The 19,899-nt window shown below is 39.2% G+C and overlaps 1 protein-coding gene across 1 annotated transcript in view; it reads left to right on the forward strand.

Annotated features, from left to right (window-relative positions):
* LOC140993902 (CUB and sushi domain-containing protein 3-like) overlaps positions 1 to 19,899 on the forward strand; it is a 348,249-nt gene that overhangs the window by 210,059 nt on the left and 118,291 nt on the right. The window contains exons 7-9 of the mRNA XM_073463463.1: positions 12,133 to 12,210; positions 16,808 to 16,895; positions 17,047 to 17,171. Coding sequence (XP_073319564.1) covers positions 12,133 to 12,210; positions 16,808 to 16,895; positions 17,047 to 17,171 — 291 coding nt within the window. The remainder of the gene's footprint in view (positions 1 to 12,132; positions 12,211 to 16,807; positions 16,896 to 17,046; positions 17,172 to 19,899) is intronic.

Genomic DNA, 19,899 nt, shown 5'->3' on the forward strand with positions numbered 1-19,899 from the left:
GCCATCGATTATCATTCTCCGTGTGTATTCATAACTCACTCATACAACATTTCCATCACACTAATTTCAATTCCAATCCTAAAAAGAAAATCCCATTCTGTTAGCCAGACAGCCATGCAGTTTTTCAGCTGGAGCCTATTTGAACAAATTGCAGTGCACGCCATCACACACAGGAAACCAGCTTCGTTCCTACAGTGTAATTGTCATTCACAAAGTCATCCAGTCAATCCACTTGTCAATCTGAATTTTACTACTATTGCACTTACTGTAAGTAGCTCAGTTAACAGTGTCAGGCAAAAGCTTAGAGTGTCTAGTCAGTCAGCCAGTCAGTCAGCCATTTGTTCTGGCATTCAGCCAGTTTGCAGGTCAGTCAGCCAACCATCTAGTCAATTGAATGGTTGCCAGTGGTTCCATTTACTGTACGAATTTTAGTCTGAACACTGAGAAATAATGTCTGGCTCTTATTAATTAACATTAACATTCCAGAAAGTGGAGGCGAAGGGGGCAGAAAAAGTATGGGTGGAGAGATCCTGGCAACGCTGCAAAGTCAGAATGTCACAGTTTACCTAAAAACACGTAGATTAAAAGCACAGAATGAACTCTGACCTTACTAGAGCCCCCGCGTCTAAATCTGTCAAATAGACTTAAAGAAAGAAGTGTGATCAGTATTCAGACCAAACAGGGAGGAGGGGAAGACTTTAAGATGGCTAAGAGGATGTGATTCACAGTGAAAAATACAGGGTCGTCTAAGGATCTTTTTTACTGCATCGCTGCTACTATATTCTCTCTCAAACATCAGAGGTTATTTCGTTTGGATAAATTACCAAGTAAAATTAAAGTAAGTTTAGCATCATTATGATACCTTTAAATTAAAGGTCTTGTATCCTGGAACTGTAGGTGACTAATGGCCTCATCTACAGGTACAAGAAGACCTCTTGGATATGAACTGTTCAAGTCTGTAATGTTTTAACTAAAAATGTTATATCAACTTATGGTGATTACAGAACATTTAAACCCTTTTCATACTTTACTGATGCTTGGCATGCCAGGACCTCTCCTGATTTAGCACTTCCTGAAAGTAGAGCTAGTGCTCTGGAGAACTTTCCCAGCATTTCACAGCATATTTTGTATTTTTCACACCTGAAATCAAACATAAATCATCACACCGTACTAGCAGGTTCATTTTCAGGGTTTTTGCAATGGCAGATTCCAATCAGCCAAACAAATAGCAGGATTCCACACAACCTTCCATAACAATTTGACTGTTTTTGATGTACAGCCAACAAAACTGAAAGCTTTCAGATTTGAAATGATCCTCGGAAAAAACCTTTTGCACATCAAAACTCATTCCCTGTTGGCTCAACAAGTAGCTGTTGGTAAGTTGCTAGGTTCATCCTTCAGAGAGAAATGCGACCTTCAGTTCAGTTCAGACGTTCAGTTTTCATGTTCTTTCATCAAACTGGAAAAAAAAAAAAAATCCACAGACATTTCTAAAACCACTCTTCCTTCAAACACTTCTTTCAAAATGATTTTTTGATGATTTTGTAGACAGATTATACAAAAGTTAAGCTCATGACTGGTTAGTCTGATATAGCAAAGGCTAACGGAGCAGTCCAGAGACAGAGACAGCTGTTGGTGGCGCCTTCAGTCCGAGCATCAAGCAACAAAAAGGAGGATGACACCATACAGTATGTAAAAGGTTCTGCTGGATAAAGATGATCTGATTAAATATATATATTTTTTTTTTCTTGTATTCCTTTTTATTACATTATTAATCACCATTAATTAATCAGGCTGTATTGTTATGGTAAAACACGGGAGACTATCTTGCTTTGAGCCTGCAGGCAAGATCTATCAGAGGTGTTCAAACTGAATTAGGTTTGTTTAAACCGTAATGTAACTCATCCAGGAAGAGGAAACATGATGAAAGCATCCCTGTGGCAGAATGGAGGGAGTGGTTTGGCTGACTGCTCTCGCTGACCTTCAGTGGTCATCCTGTTTGAATTCTTGGTAGTGCCTCTAAATCAATAGGCTCTTTCAGCATCCAAAATTTGAAATGTTTAGAAAGCATTTTTTTTCTCCAACATCAGCATAATGAAAATGTCACACCTAACTTCTGATGGCTACATGTCAGTGGGATCTTGACCCTGACCCTCACCTGTGACTGTTTTTATAATGAACCATTCACAGAAAATAGGAACAATGCAGCACTTTGTAGCAGCCCTTCCTCTTGAATGCGAATGAAATCTTAACACTAAAAAGATCTGCAAAGATACTGTAGTCATTCATTCGGCCTCTTACAGTTATCCTGTCTGCCCCCTTGTGGCTAATATGAGATGTGCTGTTGTCGATGGATGACAAACATGAACCATGATTATTAAGTTACACCCCTTCCCCTTATGAATATAGTGTATGCAGGGAGATTTTGCATCTGTGATTCTGTTTCCATGCTCAGACACTGTGTGCTGCAATAATTACATTGCAGTTTACATTCTGTGTTATCATTGAAAGATGAGATAAAGACACAGTGCTCCTTCCCTCTATAATTTACCATTGTTTACTCATTCTTTATGGCTGTACGGTTTGACTCTGTCCAAGTACAACGGGTTCAAAAAAATCTTATGCATGGATGGGGTTTAACAACTGCTGAATTAGTTTTCTCTCCACACGCTTCCCTGCATGGTACTCTGTCCTAATGCCCAACCCTACACCCTCAACACCTGGCTGTGAATGTGTGTGTTTTCTGCTTGTGTTTGACTGTCCGCGTTCCTGTGGGCATACAGAAGTAGGCCTATGTGCACTCATCTCTGTGTGTCTGAACTCACTTTCATCACTGCTGGTGTGTCTTCTGCTCTTTAGTGTTTGTGTGTGTGTGTGTGTGTCTGTCTATTTTAACTTGATGAATCTATCAATATCTGTGCTTATTTGTATATGTAATGAGTGAGTGCTCCTGGGTGTGTGTGTGTGTGTGTGCGCGCCTGTTTGTTGTCTATTCGTGTGTCAGGTATGAACAATCTGTTTCCCTCCCTGCGGCAGAATCCACCAATCACATCCCTCCATCATCTCTCTTCATTACGTATTCATGAGTTTCTGTGTCTGCAGGGCTGTGATTGGCTCTTAATGAACAACTGACGGCATTATCAGTCAGCCAATGCTATGGCAACAAAATAAGTCAGTCAGTACAAAAGAAACACCAGTCAACCACTGGTATGGAGCCATTATTCAACCCGAGCAGTGAGACAGTACGCCCCTCGGGGAGGTTGACATATTGGATACTGTCGACTGCATGGTACCTTTGATATGACGCTCATATTGTCTCGAACCTGCGCATGACCAAGCCTGCACGTCATGAAATGCCCTGGATGATTACAGCCAAGGAATAAGAGAGCATTTAGCACATGTGAAATACACCATTAAGGTTTTGTGTAAATATATCCCCAAGTCCTTTTCCTTGTCAACCTTGGCATACAAACCATTACTCAAACTGAGCACAGAGTTGCTGTAGGCCTCCAGGGGTTCATATGAGCTCATAAATCTATGAACTACCCCTTTATCATCTTTTATATTATTTTGGAGCTTGCATTTCACCAGTACTGGCTTTTATTGTTGACTCCCCCTTCTTTCTGCTGTTGCCACAGTACATCAAAAGGGTCGTTAGCAGTGAGATCATTACAGAAAGTGTAGCAGGGAATGTACTTGGTTGAATTAATGCAGCTAGTTTGCATAGACACAATCTGGTGAGGCTGTGTGATTGCTGGTCTATGGTTACAAAATAGCTCATCAAATGCGGAGGATGTCTACAGTTCTGACAAGTGTCCTCACCCACTTAGTACACTCACTAATTGAATATATTAAAACTGTGATTAACACAATGTAGGCAGAGGTATTTATTGAGTCCTGTAGCCTACCCAGTCATTAATATTCACTACATCAAGAGCTCATTCTTATTAGTTCTAGAGATCTACAATAGATTTTACATCACCTGAATTAATAGTTTGTTGAATGCAAAACGATATAACCAAAAATCCAGTAAGCTTAGCCTAGCATCATCACAAGGGAAACACTAACAGCCAATCAGAATCCATCTGAGTTTGCAGGGACATCTAATAGACATTAGACAACAGGCATTTAGGAAACACTTTTTAGATGGTCTGCTCTAGTAACTCAGTCTTACACTTATTTAACGTAATATAAGGCTGCAAAGTGAAATTTAAAAAAGTGTATTTTACCAGAGACAAACTGCCGAATGGTCTTTGGTGCTTGTGGGATCTCTGAAATTTGTTTTGTCTTTACTAATGTCCTCCTTGATGTCGCCAGGATAATTGATGTCGACCCTTACAAAAGGTTGAATAGAATTTGTCTTCAAAAGATATACTCTTGTAACAGAGTGTTGGATTCTCCTAACTCCTCTTGTCATTGAAGAATTACATGAAACCATCCTTCTGGTATTCTTTTTGTATCTCTGTACAACATATAGCAATAACAGGTTATTAACCCTCTGGCCTTGTTCAAAATCACTACCCTCTCAGCTTGTTCGTGGCCAAAAATGGCCACCAACAGATTGAGTCTGTAATTTTTTAGATTTTTTGTGTTTTTTGCTGCTTTTACTGCATAAAGTTTTTAATCAATATCAGTTCTTGTCACCAGTACAAAATATCCATTCCTTTTTAATTTTTTAACCCCTCAAATGCCAATTAGTTTGCACAATGCGCTTGTTGGAAAACTACCACAAAAATGACCACTGCTTATCTTCTCAGTGCTACCGGTTTTTCTTGTATTATCAATAACACAGTCTGAGATATGTAACTGATTAACAACAACACTGATTATTATGCATTGTTATTTTTGTGCAGGGAAGGCAAAGTAGATAAAACTCCCTCTCAGCTTGTTCGTGGCCAAAAATGTCCACCTCCTGTTTACATTTCCAAAATGCTATAAAATTAATATATATAAAAAGAAAATTCCACTTTTACTGACTTGATTTTTTAAATTTGCATCAGTCCTGGTCATGAAAACCAAAATCTCATTCAAATTCTGAATTTTAACCCTTTAAATGCCTGTTAGATCACATAATGCTGATGATTTATAAAGGGAGAAAAGCATAAAATCACATTGTTTTTAACAAATAGTACATGCTACCTGATTTATTCTTTAACCATCATTGCAGCTTAATGTGTGTCAACAATAAGCAGTATCAATGATTTTTATGCTTCATTAGTTTTTTGTGCAGTGACAGAAAAACATAAAAACTCCCTCTCAGCTTGTTCGTGGCCAAAAATGTCCACCTCCTGTTTACATTTCCAAAATGCTATAAAATTAATATATATTTTTTTAAAAATCCACTTTTACTGACTTAATTTTTTTAATTTGCACCAGTCCTGGTCATGAAAACCAAAATCTCATTCAAATTCCGAATTTTAACCCTTTAAATGCCTCTTAGATCACATAATGCTCATGATTTATAAGGGAGAAAAGCATAAAATCACATTGTTTTTACCAAATAATACATGCTACCTGATTTATTCTTTAATCATCATTGCAGCTTAATGTGTGTTAACAATAAGCACTATCAATGATTTTTATGCTTCATTAGTTTTTTGTGCAGTGACAGAAAAACAAAAAAAACTCCCTCTCAGCTTGTTCGTGGCCAAAAATGGCCACCTCCTGTTTGCTTCTACAAAACACTATATACTGAAAATATTTGCTTCTTTCACTGGTTATTTTTTTAATTTGGCATCAGTCCTGATCATGAAATCCAAAATTTTAATCAATTCCAGAATTTTAACCCTTTAAATACCAGTTAGACTATATATTTATATATTACCACTAACTTTCCAGGGGGAAAGTTGTCATTTTTTCACCATATGATTGATGCAACCCAATATTTCTCTATTATTGCAGGTCAGTACAGTGACAAAGATTATTATTTTTTTGCGTTATTACTTTTTAGCAGTGACAGAAAAGACAAAACTCCAATGTTGCATGTGAGTGGCCAAAAATGGCCATTTCTTGTTGTTTTTTTAGAGAACAACAGAACAACAACAGCATGTGCGTGTTTGTGTGTCAGAGAGAGAGAACGTTAAACTGTGTGTGTGTGTGTGTGTGTGTGTGTGTGTGTGTGTGTGTGTGTGTGTGTGTGTGTGTGTGCGTGCATGCTCAAGGGCAGCAGGATGTGCAAACCACAGCAGAGTGGTCCTTGCGGACACACTTTCCACAGTTGGAGCAAGTGGTTGCCGTTCTTCTTCTTCTTTGGGTGCACAGTTCACACCTTCTCCTACTTTTGTTGGCGGGCTCTGGGTCACACTCTGATTCGCCCTCTTGTATCCCGGTAACAATGGCAGCAGCAGCTGCTGAGCGTGGGGGACATGGCCGAGTGTAGCGGTAGAGGGGCATCGTAGCACGAAACATGGCCCGTCCTGTCTTGGCATCCCACATGCCACGTGTTGCTTCATGTCTTGAGCAGTAGACGCCAGCCAGAACCAGAATCCCAATGTAGGCTCTCATCTCCACTTCATCCACATCCCTCCAATCCTCACACCTTCGCCTCCCATGCATGTTTGTGTGGGTGCACAGCAGCTGAATTATCTCCTCTGTTATAAACAGGTCAAAGGCAGACCTCAGGTTGCTGATGCGGGCAACTGCATACAGGGTGGGCCCTGGGGTGATACCAGTGGATACTGGATTATAGTGCAGGGTCTCTTCAGGAGTGGGAAACCAAATAATTTTCCTATGACGAGACATCCACTCACCCGCCAGCTCCTCTGTCTCTGCCATCAGCTGCTCGGCCTCCACCGCTGTGTCTGTATCGTCCTCTTCCCCTGAGGAAGAGGAATCAGGCACTGGCTGGTACTCCTCATCCGTGGTGTTGCTGTCATCCTCTGAGGAAGGTGTCCCCTCATCTTCAGGAGAGGACGTGTCCTCATCTTGGGCAGAAGATGTCTCCTCCTCAAGCGCAGAGCATTTCTCCCCATCTTCACTCTCCGAGCCCATCACATACTGAAGTGCGTCAGACAGTGAATATGACCTTCTCGCCATCTTGCCAGAGAAAGAATGATCTGGGAGCTGTTAGGCTCACTTATAGCATTAGTACTGACTGCACCTGCATAAACTCCAGGACGGATTTATAAACAGTGTCAGACTTTGTTTTTGTTTCCCCCGAGGGCAGAGGTCAAGATGACCTGTGATCCTTTTTTTTTTTGGAGAGCAGCTATTTGAGTATGTAAGGGCTATTGAGTAGTTGTGTGTGTCACTCTTTTATGAAAAGATCAAAGCTACAGGTTTTTCAACCTGTGCATCAAAGCCAAGTTTGGAAAACTTGTAACTACTTACACTGGAAACTCAAAGCTCAATAGCCTGTCCCAAGAGATATTCACTGAAACTTGGAGGTATGACACACTGTAATTTATGTCACTCTATCTTACAAATACATATTTACAGGCGCAATTTTTCTCATGCACAAACACACATCATTACCTGACATCCTTCAGATCACACCTATGTCAAAATTGTGTCATTTATTTGCTCCATTGGAGTGCAGTAAGCCATCATACGCCCCTAGTGGAAACTAAGAATATTACCTAAAATTGCTGCCTTGGCCAAAAATGGACAAATGACATAATCTGGTAGAAAACATTAAAAACTAAAATTTTCAAGTGTTGTGTTTAGAATGAAAGCCATTTTACCTAAATTATATGATTTAATACTGTAAATCACAAGGATTAAAAAATGTAGTTTTCATGGGTTTCAATTGGCCAAAAGTGTCCACGATAGAGCCATGAGGTACAATTGGAGATATACAGTATAATATTGACATATTTAAAGAGCAGGTTTTGAAAATTAAAAAATCTGAAAAAAATCCAGACCCTTGGGAAATATCATTCCATATGCATTAACACAGCTAAAATGGTCAACAAAAAGGAAGTGAGGTGGACACAAATGGCCAGCATAGAGTCCAGAGGGTTAATAAACTTTTCTTAAGTTGGTGACACAGCAGAAGCGTGCAGTGCGTCCTTGGAACATTATCGTTCATCTGGCAAGGATTGCTTTAGTATTCTAAATTAAAAGCATTTACCTCTCATAAATGTTACCTGCTAATACAATATATCCGTGCAGCGTGAATGGCTTCATTTATGATTTGTCAGTCGGCAACTGCATTCAATCTTGACCATCTCCTTGACTTAAATTTTTCCGATTTAAACTAATTCAAACAGAACTTTAGGTTTGATATATCCAGATAATCTAGTGGTAACATCTTAGTTTAACTCCATATAACATTTACAGTATAAGTAGTATAGAGACAATAGGTAAATGGGGAAGTGCATACAGGAACATTGTAGGTGTTTAGTAATGTACGGTATTTGTCAACAACTATCAGACATTTATTATATTTGACTTTATTTAAACTTGGAAATCATACATCCACAACAACAACAAATGTCTTTACTATTGACATTTATTATGTTTTTACACTACAGGAGGAGTTGTAGTGGTTTACAAATACATTAATACAACAAAACACTAATGTCTGCGTACTGCTGCAGTGTGTTATAAACCATTTATTAAATATGTATGTGCTGCTTATAAATGCTAAATAGGGTGAGCCAATGTAAAAAGTAGCTGAATCTTAAAATAAGACAGATATGTATGTCATGAACTGATTTTCTGAATCCTCCCATCATATTTTAGTTCTCAGACTAGACCATGTGTTACCATAGACAGCAGTAACAGCAGTAGATATTTGCCTTCCCATGTGGGAACATTAAAACACCGGTGAGTGGCATCAAGCCCAAAAGCTGGTGGGTTCAATCAAAGTGTGTGATGCCTGTCTGCTCAAATCACCTCCTTAGAGAATGCTTCACTACAAGTTTTAGGAAATGTGAAATCCAGATAGAATTAAGGTGAACAAGCAAGTCTGACTAAAGCAAGTGAGTCACTGAGCTGGATCCTTTCTTGGGTTACAGAGTAACTCCAGCTTTTGGATATAAATTTTGAAAGAGAATAGATTTTAGTTTTGGGTTGAAAAGTACAGTATCAAGTCTGCATCAGGCTCAAGGAGATGCTCTTGTCAAAGAATACGGTTGTATCATTAAACTTGGTTTTGCCGAAGTGTCTGTTCTCTTACATTATTCAACTTTAGTTCACTTCTCAGTTATGCTGTTGCTACTGAAATATATATAATATAGAAGTTAATATATTTTAGTTCATAAATATGGTTTACTTAAATGCTGATGCTCTACCATCTGTTGTTTGCTGTAAAGCTGCTGCTTGTAGGCTAGAATATTAACATGGGCATATTTAACTTTGATGCATATTCACACAGGACATGTTTTATGATGCATATTAACAGGGGCTTTATACTGTGAATGAATTTGCACAGGCAGTAACAAATTTGACTTTTAACTATTTTTTGGCTCAGAATCCCTGATTTGGCTGCCTAACAGGAGGGAAATACATTTCAAACCTGATTGTCTTTTGATCGAAATTAGAGCTTCCCCTCGTTGTTGAAAATAACAAGAGTCTGTTGATCATCAAAGTTCTTAATTTAAGACAACTGGGACAGTTTCAAATACAAGTTTAATCTGAAGCCAGTGGCACAGTGTAAGTATATATTGTTTCTCACCCCTTTTTGTTTTGTTTTGCCGTTGGCATATGACGTTTTTCTGCCCACAAGTGAAAACAAAACATGCCAATGTCAGAGGGACCGAAGACTTTATGTGTCCATCAGGTCTGCAATGCAGCGAAATGGAAAATGTATTCACTCTTTTCATAGTTTCTTGTGAGCTATATTTTCAAATACAGCTGTCTGTAGTTGTTCCAAATTGTTTGTGAACATAAGCACATAAGCAGGGGGTGTTGGGTATGAATCTCTCCTCGTGAATATTATAAATGAAATGCATTGAAAGATACTTTTCATCTAAGAGAGTGCAGATACTGTGTCAGATATCAAGCATATCCCCCTCATTTTGAATAGCTATGACATCAGTGTCAGGAATAATAAATTTCATTATTTGTGTAGGTGGATTTCTGTGGAATTAGATAATGTGTTTTTGCATTTCGTTTATGTGAGTACTGTGCTTAGAGCCAGCCATAAACAGCTTTGGTACATGAGTTGCTTGAAGCAAACTTATTAATGGAGAATATATGACATAAGTTATTTTCAGATGTAAGGGAAATTCATATTTGTTTCTAATTCGTTTGAGTTATTGATGCAGAACCTCCAACTTGAAAAACAGCATGCGACTATCACCATTTTAAAAGTCTCGTGACTGGGAGGTGTCCTTTAAAATCACAAATCCTGTGAGTTTTTATTACCTCCACCAAGGAGGTTGTGTTTTTGCCTGTGTGCGTTCATTTGTTGGTTGCTTGGTTTGTCAGCAGGATTACACAGAACCCTCTGAAGGGATTTCCATGAAACTTGGAAAGACGTTGGGTCTCAGCCCAGAATAGACCCTATTAACTTTTCGTGCAGATCCACATAAAAGGATGGATCCAGGAATTTTTTTGACAGTGCGAGATATTTTTTTTATTTTTTTTTTGATATTTTCGTTAATTTCTCTTGTACACATCCATTTGCTAATACAGAGGCAAAATCTATACCCTTAAAAAATCATTTAAAAACCCTACAGGGAATCAATAATAAACATATACAATGTGTTTAGACAAGACGTGTTTTAGAGGCTATTTTACGAATACAGGTGCACCTCGAGATTTGTGTGTGTGCGCCTTGGACACTAAAAGTTTAAAAACCACTGCTGTACATCACTAATGCTGTGGCTATATAGTATATTTGAACAAAAGAAATCTATTCATCCAATTTTACATGATTAATTAAGCACACAGTAACACATTTTTCATTCAAAATTGAGTATTATAGAGTGAGGGTCAGTACTTACACACATGCAGTTGAAACCACATTAAATCATCATGCTGGTAAGTTAACTAAATAATGCATGAATGCTGCTAATGTTTAGCCACTCTGCCTTAGATTAATCGTAAGCACATGAATCGATTTCAACATTTTCAGTAGAGCGCCGCTAACATATGAGCATGTATGTTGCAACATTAGGATAATTGTTGGCATAAAACACACATGATGTAATTTACAATGTCAAATATAATGTTATTGATGTGTGTGCATATAGCCACTGTATTACATTAGGATAATTGTAGCACATTAACTCATCTGCCATTTGTCACCATTCAGTGGATTAGTCAGGTCATTATGAAAACGACGTCTGTCAGCCACTTTATCAGACATTCATTAAAGTGATTTGTCACCGTACTTTGTCGTCCAGGACAAGATATATTTGTGTTTATGTTTTCATTATTTAGGTTGTTTCTGCATTCATTTGTTTTACGGAGTAGGGCAGAAAAAATCAAATCTGGAGGCAGTCAAATTGAGATTACCCTGAGGGCGTTTTGTTTTGTTTTTATTACGATTGCACAGATTCAAATACAGCTCTCACCCACTCACTTTGTCTTCCATACATGCTGCCCTATAGAAACATACAGGGCACAACATTGCTGACCCTGTAATGACATGAAGTCACCCAATGATAGAAAACAGAGCACATTCTGACAAAGATCCCTCCATCAGGTTGTCCGCTCTTGTCTTTGATTTACTCTGATTAAAGGCACCATTTATTTTCTAACGTGCCATTATCTGAATGCTTTGATTACCGAGCTGCATCATTGTCATTTTGATTAAAGCTGCAATTTCCTTTACCAGCTTTTGTTCAGAATATGACGGGGCTTCCAACAAAACACCTCGACATCTGATGTATGTGTCTGAGTGACAGAGAGAGAGAGAAAGATTAAGCTTCTTATGAACAAATGGTGCTATTATAGAAATCTTTTATTTTCCTACTTTCTGTCCTCTGTCTGCTTATGTCTTTCTCTTTTTGTCTCTCTCTGGCTCTCTCGCTATCTGTGTCCACCATTTTTAAGATTTACTTTGCCTTTGTGACTTTCTTTTCTACTGTGCTCTTCTCTCTCTCAGCACTGTGAGGGAGAAGAATCTGCCATTATTTTTAAATTCCTTCGCTAGGTCTCATTCCCCCCCCCCCCCCAACTTTTTATCCGATCTGTTCTCTGATTTTTCTTCTCTTTTCTGTATTCTGTTCTCCTCCGCAGTGAAGCGATCAGTAGATTTTAAATCGCGGGGCGTTAAATTATTCCCTGGCAAAGACTCCAGCAACAAGTTTTCAATATGTGAGTTCACATCTTAATGTCACTATGGCTAATGAACTAACGTGTGATGGCTTGATTTGGCTTGGACTGGCTTTGTTTTTAGGTTTGTTTGTTATTTTAATTTTGTCTCCTTAAAAGGCTGTTAGTTTTAACACGCTTGTGCCTCTGTTTATTGACAGCACAGACACATGTTGTGTTATCTTTTTAGACAACATGTGCTTCCATCGATTCACAGAAACATAATGCCAAATTTTGTGACTGACACAAATGTGTTGAAAATACGACAGCCTTTATAAGAGCATGCTTTTGCATTCTGCTTGCCTGCTGTGTTTTTTTTTTTTTTGATGTTTTGTGTACGTGTTTTCGTCATGGTGTCACGGTTTATGCATGCTCCTTCATGACTTGCTTTGATATATTTAATCATGGCTTGCTCTGATAAGCTTAATCATGGTTTGTTTTTGGCTTGCTCTGGGCTTGTTCAGGGTATGTGAATCAGTTGTTGTAATATTGTTTAACCCCCCCCCCCCTCCTCTCCTCTCCTCTCCTCTCCTCTCCTCTCCTCTCCTCTCCTCTCCTCTCCTCTCCTCTCCTCTCCTGTCCTAAACCACATTTTTGTCGACCTCAAAACACAGGTCACATCTACAGTTAAGCTTTGGTGTACGATGATCTATAATCTCTCACAGATTTTTAAATTTTTTTTATTCCAAACTCTTTTCAAAGTATTAAAACCCACCTTTAACTACAAAAAAGTTATCTGCTAATTTTCTGCTCCCCCCTTGGAACTACCACAGTTTTCTTGAACTGTGTGAAATCACAAATTGGAAGAATAAGTCACTTTGGAAACTCTTTAATAACACCCAGAAGTGAAATTTTAAAATATGAGGGTGCATAAGTCACTTGACTCATGGTAATGTAAAAATGGCCACATGAATATTAGTTAATTCCTTTCAAAGCCTTTCAAACACTCTGACATTGTGAGAACATACACCAAAAGCGAGAAAACTCTCCAAAAAAACAGTACCTTTTTATGCTGAAATTTCGCTTACTAAAGCTGTCAGTACCCACTTAAACCTGACATGCTTTACAGTTATTTTACATCCAATTCCCTCTCAATTTCTTCCTTATTTCTTTTCATTCTCTTTATTAAACCTCCTCTGCTCTCTCTCAGTCTCTATTACACATATAAAAGCACATACTATCACACATTATACTCATACTCTGATGATATTTAATTACCTTTATGTTTTTCCAACTACTTTAAACACAAACAAAGAGTGTACACATTTATTACACAGACATTTGCACAACCATTGTTTCATACCCATGCATAAATACTTAACATGCATGTGCACATATTTACATCCCAAGGACATATGTAAACACTTAGACACATGCATCTATGCAAGGGCACACACACTATCACACACACACACACACACACACACACACAAACAAACACACAGATAAGTACTGTATATCTTTCTTGTCTCTTTTGTTGTTTGGTTTGCATGTTTGCTAATGATGCATTTTTGAACACTTCTGATTTATCCACTTGTTTTCCTTATTTGCTTGTCCACTTTGTGTGTGTGTGTGTGTGTGTGTGTGTGTGTGTGTGTTTGTGCGTGTGTGTGAATCTCTTAAATATTGATGAGCTGATCTAAGCACGATACACAACCCATCGCAGATTCTGGTTTGCTGACAGGTTGGAGAGTCATGGTTGAGGTTTGATTCTACAGATGTGAATTTGTATGTTAATTAGCCTGGCTCTGATTGGTTCAGATGTTAATTTACTCTGCTCTGACTGCTTTTCAGTGAAGCAAAAAAACCTGCGTGTGTCCATGCCTATGTACCTGTTTATGTTTCAGTGTGCGTGTTTATGTATTTGTGCATGTATGTATATGTGTGTACGTATGTGACTTTGTTTGGTTTCTGTGTGTGTGTGACTGTGGACACACAGTACTGATACTGTAACCAGTCCCTCTGTTCTGGTGTTAATAGTCCAGATGGTCAAATTAGCCGCTCCAACAAAGCAACAAACTATCTACTCCAACAGATACACACACATACACACACCAACCACCTGCTGGGTCTGTTGATAAGGACTCAACATGTACATGCATGTTCGTCGGACAGCCCGGACAGGCTGTGCAGGAGGCTCTGTGTGTGTGTGTGTGTGTGTGTGTGTGTGTGTGTGTGTGTGTGTGTGTGTGTGTTTATGTGTGTGTGTGAAAGTAGAAACGGCCTTGAGTTTTCGGGCTTGTTCATTTGTTTAAGATAAGATAAAATTCATTTTTCATCAACATTTGTTTTGCAACCAGTGCCAGAACAACACCTAAAAAAATTACTTAATACAAAAACAGCATACTTTCAGGGCATGTTTTTAGCTTTTGTTTCAAAACAATAAACTTAAAACTTAAAACTTAAAAAAAAAAAAAAAGTAGAAGCTTTTTGTGGCTCCGGATGAAGCGGCATGTAATCTGATACATACCCCCATTGCATCGTTGGTAATGTATGCAACAGGTTTTTAAACTTTCCATAATGAGCCCAACAGTGTTATAGGAGTTCGATGCTAGACTAGTGGACTGCTATTCAAAACCTGTTGCCTACATTACCTACAATGCAACTTAGCCACCTCATGGAGTCGATTTGTAGGATCACATGCAACTTCCTCTGGAACCACAAAAGACTTTATACTACTTTTTTCACATATGCAATAATACTCCAGAAGACCCGTAGAGACACTTTAATGTGTAAAATTGGTGTCGTTACCCTTCAAACATTTATTATTTTATTCAACTGACTCAGCAACTCATTTCTGTTTCCTTCCCCTTTTTCTTTCTATCAGTGAAATTATATTTCTGAGCTGTGTTCAGTCCAAAAAGACCTCTTTTAGATGAGGTGAACAGTGACGTATTGCAGCAGCAAAAATAACATGAAGGTTAGGTGAAAATAAGTTTCAAATGATTGGGTGATAAGAATATAGTTCTCTTTATTCAAAACCCATTATAATAATATAAACTGAATTATGCTCCTCCGCAATCAAAGATAATTTAGTCAGACTAATGAAATAGGTGATTTACTGCTACATTGTCCTCCAGTTTCTGCTTAAGAAATAAGCTGGAATACTACACCGAAATACATGATTAGCTGTGTTTCTCGCTCATTTGAATCCCAGTCGTATGCATTTGAAAATCCAACCAAGAGTAATATCCTACTCACACCACACATCAGGACAGGATGAATGATTGAAAAAGACAGAGTGGCCTAATTTTATTTCATTGGTGTGAATGAAAGATGAAGAGAACACAAGGATTATTGAAATACTTTTACTCTCACCCTGATGTCATTAAGGAATACGAGAGATTCCCGACACGTGGGGTCTTAAATTGAGTAAAAAATAGGTCAATGGACTCCAGCTCATTAAGACACCATATTACTACTAATACTTTTGTTGTGCAGAAAAAGCTCTGGGTCACGTAATGAATCCTTCTCTGTGCTAGAGAAACCACAGTTTTAATGTGCAGTGTGGTCTGAATTTGAAAAGTTTTGAAATGGAAAGCTTCTGAATTGGAAGACAGTTTTTTGGGTTTCTTTCACTAACTGTACCTGACAGCTATGTTTCTTTGGCTCTCCCTGAAGATCTTTTTGTTTTTTTTGTTTTGCCTTTTCTCTCTTTGCTCAAACATGCTTGCACACACTGCCCGTTGCTCAAAGTTAACCCAGCAGCTAAGTCTCTTGAAAGTTTTAAAACTTTTAAACATTCAAGAGAGAGAGAGAGAGAGGGAGAGAGGGAGGGAATCGACTCTGAATGGCTGAGGCTTATGGAAATAAAAATTCTACACTGGAGTGTGTTTTGAGGAAAGCCAGTGAAATACAGCTGAGGGGTTATTTTATATGGAAAAGGAGTCAGGGGAGACCGAGTGACAGGGAAAGATTAAGAAGTCAAACAAGCAAGACAGAAAGAAATGAAAAAGTAGTAAAAAGGCTACATACATTTACTGTTAACAGCAGTACTGTAATTAGTGACAGAGTAGAGATGCATCATGTCAGCTTTGTGTTTGTTGTGATGTCGCAGTCTCACAGTGTTTGTACAGTTCTGTCTGTTGTCTCTGCTCTACCACCGTGATGTTTGGAGTGCTGCTGTCAAGATTAGCTGTTTCTGTTTCTGTGGGAATGAAGATGGTATCTGGAGTGCCGTGTCTTTCCCTGTCTGCGTACCCAACTGTCTAACCCATCCCTCGCTTTGTCTCCTGGTTTCTCCTTCCACCTGTTTCCTGCTGACTCAAAGTGGCGAAGCAGGCAGGCTTCCAAAACAGAAAGTCGAGAGCTGGAAATTACCTGTGGAAGCCTTGTGCTGAACACTATCAACAGGATGACAGTTTTAGAGCCATGTCAGGGTGCAGTGGAGCATTTCTGTGCTACGGATTTGGCTCCAAAGTTTACATCAAAATTTCTAAACATACTTAATCTTAATATTCTCAACACATGAAACCCAAAGCCAGACTTCTGCATCTATGAATTGCTGTCTATAAACAGAGAGTCTTTACTGTAAGCCTCATCTGTGGCTCATTCTAACCCATCTGCCCCTGGCTCTCCACCTGTCTGTCTCTCTGTGTAGTAAATGAAGGTGGTGTGAGACAGGCGTCTAACTCCTGTCCTGACCCGGGAGAGCCGGAGAATGGAAAACGCCATGGCAGTGATTTCAGGTACATTATTTGTACGCACAAACATGCACACGCAAACTTTAAAGGCATTCAGCTACATACAATACATGTCTGCACATACAGTAGAGAGAAAATAAATACATTTCCATTCCTATTCATGCCTCTGTGTTTGATTATATGTGTTTGTGTGCAGCATTGGCAGCGTGGTGCAGTTCAGTTGTGGAGAAGACTATGTTCTGCAGGGAAGTAAAACCATCAGCTGCCAGCGAGTGGCTGAAGTCTTTGCAGCCTGGAGTGACCACAGACCGGTCTGCAAAGGTAAGAAAGAGCTCTCAGCGCACATCTGCACACGCATACAAATTGCTGACACCACAGTAGAAGACGCAGATGGAGAAAAAGGCAGTCATCACAGATATAATGAAGGTAAGAAAACACTCAAGCACAACTCCCTTATGCACACTGCCTCAAAATGTTGCCAGCGTGTTTCCTTGGCCTCTTCTCAGCATGAGTTTGTGTTGATCAGGGCTGAGTTTGTAGTGGAAAAAATCCCAATTCAAATTGAAGCCCTTGGCTATGAAGTTATGAAACAAAACACTCCATAATCCAATGTTTGGAGTGTAGCGCCTCACTAACATGCTTCGGTTGTATGCTTTCATCAAGGGAGTTATGATAGCGATTGTTGAAAACCTAAAATTACACCCTGTATCATCAAAGTGCACACAAAGTATAATTTACAATTTTGAAAGTGACACTACAACATTAATGTGACAAAAGTGACTACAGTTTTCAGTGTTTTATTTACTGAGACCGGTGTACATAATTTGTGTTCAGATAATTAACACATTTCAGACATTCATTCGTCAGCTTCCTGTACTTGTTCTGGTTTCACATCTGCCACTTTTTAGTCTCAGACCGACAACACATACACACATGTGCCCACATGCACATGCACAGAGGGAGTGATACAGAGAGAAAGAGAGGGAGAGAGGGCGTCTGTCATGTTAAATGCCAAAGTCGTTTGTCATGTCTCCCTTCACTAGGCTTCAGACTGTGGCTCGAGACACATACTTTAACATAAAAACCAATATTCACTGGGCGAGAGAGAGAGAGCAGGAACGAGAGCGAGCCACTTTAACACCCACAGTAACTAATAATCACTGAGATATAGAACAGAAAAGGAGGAAAAAGTAGGGACAGAGAAAGTGAGGGCAGGCGAACAGAAGAAGGAGATGGAGGGAGGTGGAGAAAATCTGAAAAATGTCACACCTACTCTTTCTGCTTAAATTATAGCCTCCGTGAAAGTAAAGCTCACTACATCCACCACAAGACATTAGCATATGAACGCCAGCTAGTGAAAAACAGATTTAAAGTATAACTCATAGACAGAAACTTCGGCCATGTCTGGATGGTGTGAGACATATTGCTTCCTTCTTTTGGCTCTTTACTACCGGGAGGTCAAAGTGCAAGGCCAGATGCAGGGTAGAACCCTTGCAGTCTGTAGGGATCCAGTATCTTGTCCAGGAACATCTGAGCAGATCAAGACCTCTCTTGGCCTCCTGACACAAGCCATAACAAGCCATAGTCCAACCACTATCCTCAGGTTTCTCTTGTGAACCAGGCACATGGGGGGAATGACCTTCATTAAGCTTTTTTGTTAGCCTGACAGCACACATCCTTGTAAGGGGGCAGGGTATATAACCTAGCCAATGCAGTAAGGATATGGCTGTGTCGCTTGGGCTGTGACTGGTCCCTGCCAATCAACCTTATTATCCAACTCATTATCAGAGATATTATAGTGCTGATATCCTTTGATTGGCTCTTTAAGATTGTTAATGGCTGTTAGGGATTCATCATCACTAAACGCCTTATAATGAGCAATCAAAGATAGCTACTGACATTAAGCCAATCAAGTCTTGCATTTACCTATCATGTGATGATGGGCTAAGCCCTCCCTAAAGGGAGACTGACAATGACATTAAAAGTTGCTGATGTTGTCCCTGAGGCAGTGAATGCTTGAAAAGAATGACCTCCATCACCGGGAAACCGAGCCATCAGACGGCAGTCAGCAGGGATCTTTGAAGGGAAAGTATGTGGGCCGACTGAGACACTTTCATCGAGCTGAAGTAGCAGCTGAGTAGCAGGTGTGCATTGTTAAAGCTCTGCTGAATTTAAAACACAGTCACTAGTATTCCCAGCACGAGCAACTGTTCAGTGAGCAACTTTTTTGACAAAGCCATGACAAAGTGCACCATCCTGCGCCATGGTTGTTGCTAAGTAACTAGTGATTCTGTGCTAGTTGATCTTTGTTATTTTAAGCATCTCACAATGGAGGGCACTGTTACTCCAGCATGGTCCCCCAGTACATGCTTCACGAACTCAAAAAGAACCTTTTAGAAGAAACCTTAGGACTATTCATGAGTTCATGTCATGATCTCTGAAACATCTACCACAAATGTTATTAGATTATCAATAAATCATGGTTCTTTTAGACAACGATACTAGTGGGACAGAAGATGCTATTTTTTCTGCTTACTACTGTATCGTTGCTATGCAGTAGATCCCTGCCCTACTTTTGTGAAACAGAAAGACATCCATCTTCGAAACTCCCATAAATCCCTGGATAAACACACGGAGGTTGCTTGAAGGACAAGATACATGTAACAGTGGAATCAAATCTTTTTGACAACAAATGCTGAAGCTTTATTTGAGCTATATGCCAGGATCACTCAAAAGAGAAAACAGAAAATAAAACCCACAGTAGTATGCAACTGTAAACAATGCACATATGAAATAGGGTGTTTTGGTGGTGGTGGCTTAGCTGAAGAGCATAGAGAGGAGTATACAGACTACTCTATTTTTAAACCTATTCACAAAAATCTGTCTCCCCCAAGGGACAAAAAGCCAATATTGAAATTCTGAAAATAAAGATGCCTCGCAGGCAAGTGAGGACGGCTAGTCTAAAGCTAATAGACTGTGAGAAGAATCAGCTTTGCTTTAGCGTAGAAGTGATCATACATATAATAAGTTTTATTTTCTAATATCTTTG

This window comes from Pagrus major, chromosome 3 (assembly GCF_040436345.1).
Source record: "Pagrus major chromosome 3, Pma_NU_1.0".
Lineage (NCBI taxonomy): Eukaryota > Metazoa > Chordata > Actinopteri > Spariformes > Sparidae > Pagrus > Pagrus major.